The 1,955-nt window shown below is 35.2% G+C and overlaps 1 protein-coding gene across 1 annotated transcript; it reads left to right on the plus strand.

The window, feature by feature from the left end:
* Window positions 1-527: 527 nt before the first annotated feature.
* LOC133287516 (G-type lectin S-receptor-like serine/threonine-protein kinase SD1-1) lies at window positions 528-1,230 on the plus strand. Its single transcript, XM_061485145.1, has 3 exons — window positions 528-616; window positions 709-859; window positions 952-1,230. The coding sequence occupies exons 1-3, from the start codon at window positions 528-530 to the stop codon at window positions 1,228-1,230; spliced, it is 519 nt and encodes a 172-aa protein (XP_061341129.1).
* The last annotated feature ends 725 nt before the right edge of the window (window positions 1,231-1,955 follow it).

Here is a 1,955-nt window from a genome sequence, read left to right on the forward strand (position 1 = left end):
ATTGGGCGCAGTTTGAACCCACGCGTAGCTAACACAAAGATCTATAACCTAGTGCGAGATGAGAACTATATAGTAAGTACCGGAATTCGAATTTAATAAAAGGTGAAGAGAGTTTTGTAGTGAACTAGAACCAAATCATAATATGATGTTAAGCTTAATTTATTTTATTCCGCAACGTAATATGGTTATGATCACACAATTGGGCATTTTAAATTCGGCTTTGTTCAAAATGAAAAATTTATCCGGATTTTTAATTGAACCAATGTGATTGTAACTGCACTTAATATCATAATGCAATGTTAACAAACCGGTTCTAGAACGGGGTGTTACATTGATAAAGCAAGTTCTATACTAAACAATGTTAGTGAATTTAACCAGATGAAACTAGAAGCAAGCTCTTGGCCTGGCTTCAGCGTTTCCACGTAATTGGTGGTGTTGCTCGAGAGATTCTCTATCTTCATGAAGACTCTAGACTGAGAATCATTCACAGAGATTTGAAAACCAGCAATATCTTACTAGATGCCTATATGAACCCAAAAATCTCAGACTTTGGCCTGGCTCGGACTTTTGGGGGAGATCAAATTGAAGCCAAAACAAAAAAACTGGTTGGAACATAGTAAGTTACCTTCTATTTCTACATAATGTAAATTTTATGTGCAATTGTTATTTTTTTTAATTATTCCTCTGCAAATTTTTTTTTTTTTGTAGTGGTTACATGCCTCCAGAATATGCTGCGCATGGTCATTACTCCGTGAAATCAGATGTGTTCAGTTTTGGTGTAATAATACTCGAGATAGTCAGTGGGAAAAAGAATAGAGGATTTTCTGACCCAGAACATTCTCTTAATCTGCTTGGACATGTAGGCACAATCACTATCCACTTTCCTACACAGTTCAATTGTCTCACATGAGAATATATTCAAAGTGACTAATTTAATTTCCATGGCTTTAGGCATGGAGACTCTGGACTGAAGACAGGCCATTGGAGCTTATAGAAAAACATTTACGCGAAAGATACGTTTTATCTGAAGTCTTAAGATGCATACATGTGGGTTTGTTATGCGCACAACAAAAACCAGGAGACAGGCCGGACATGTCCTCTGTCATTCTTATGCTGAATGGTGAAAAATTGTTGCCCCAGCCAAAGCCCCCTGGATTTTATACTGGAAGGAGTTTACCTGAATCAGTATCTTCAAATGAGATGTCCCTCACAATTTTTGAGGCTAGATAGAATATGAAGACTCAAGCAAATGCAGTGTTTACTTGATCAAGAAAGGAAATGATGTAGTTTCTAATACGTAATGTTGTTGTAAAATTTGAACAGACAGAACCTGTAAATAGCATTATCTCATATGTCTGCTGATCTTTTACTTACTTGATCCTGCATATTTGAAACCATGGACATGTGTCTCATTTCTGTACCATATATCATGCGATGCAATTTTTTGTTGCTGGTGAAGTTTCAGCGGCAGTCCTTATTGAATGAATAATCTTATACATGATTACAAGCTTTACCTCTCCCTAAGTTGTACTGTTTACTCTTTTGTCATAAAATGGATTGGTATTTGTCTTTTTGTTATGTCTTGAACAACTCCTGTCTCCATTGACATCATAAAAAAAATTGCATATCGGTACATTTTTCCACTCACAACATAAAATATTAGTTTCAAAAAGACAGGAGTATCCGATTATAATGACTCGATCATGCAAAATTTCCCAGTTTTCACTACAACATAATCTTTTGCAATTTCAGTACATATGATGCTTAAAATCATTAAACTTAAAATTCTTTCGTGAAGAGGAAAATGGAATTTAATAAACTCTGATGCATTAATGAACTCTGAAGATTGTCCTGATATGTTACAGAAAAGTGTGCACAAATGCTGAAGACAATCCTTTTAATCAAAGACATGAATTGTTTCCTCCATGTGTTTGGTTTTGATTTTTGACACATCA

This window comes from Gastrolobium bilobum, unplaced genomic scaffold, assembly GCF_033153095.1.
Source record: "Gastrolobium bilobum isolate Gb01-03AN ecotype WA unplaced genomic scaffold, APGP_CSIRO_Gbil_v1 utg46012, whole genome shotgun sequence".
Taxonomy (NCBI): Eukaryota; Viridiplantae; Streptophyta; class Magnoliopsida; order Fabales; family Fabaceae; genus Gastrolobium; species Gastrolobium bilobum.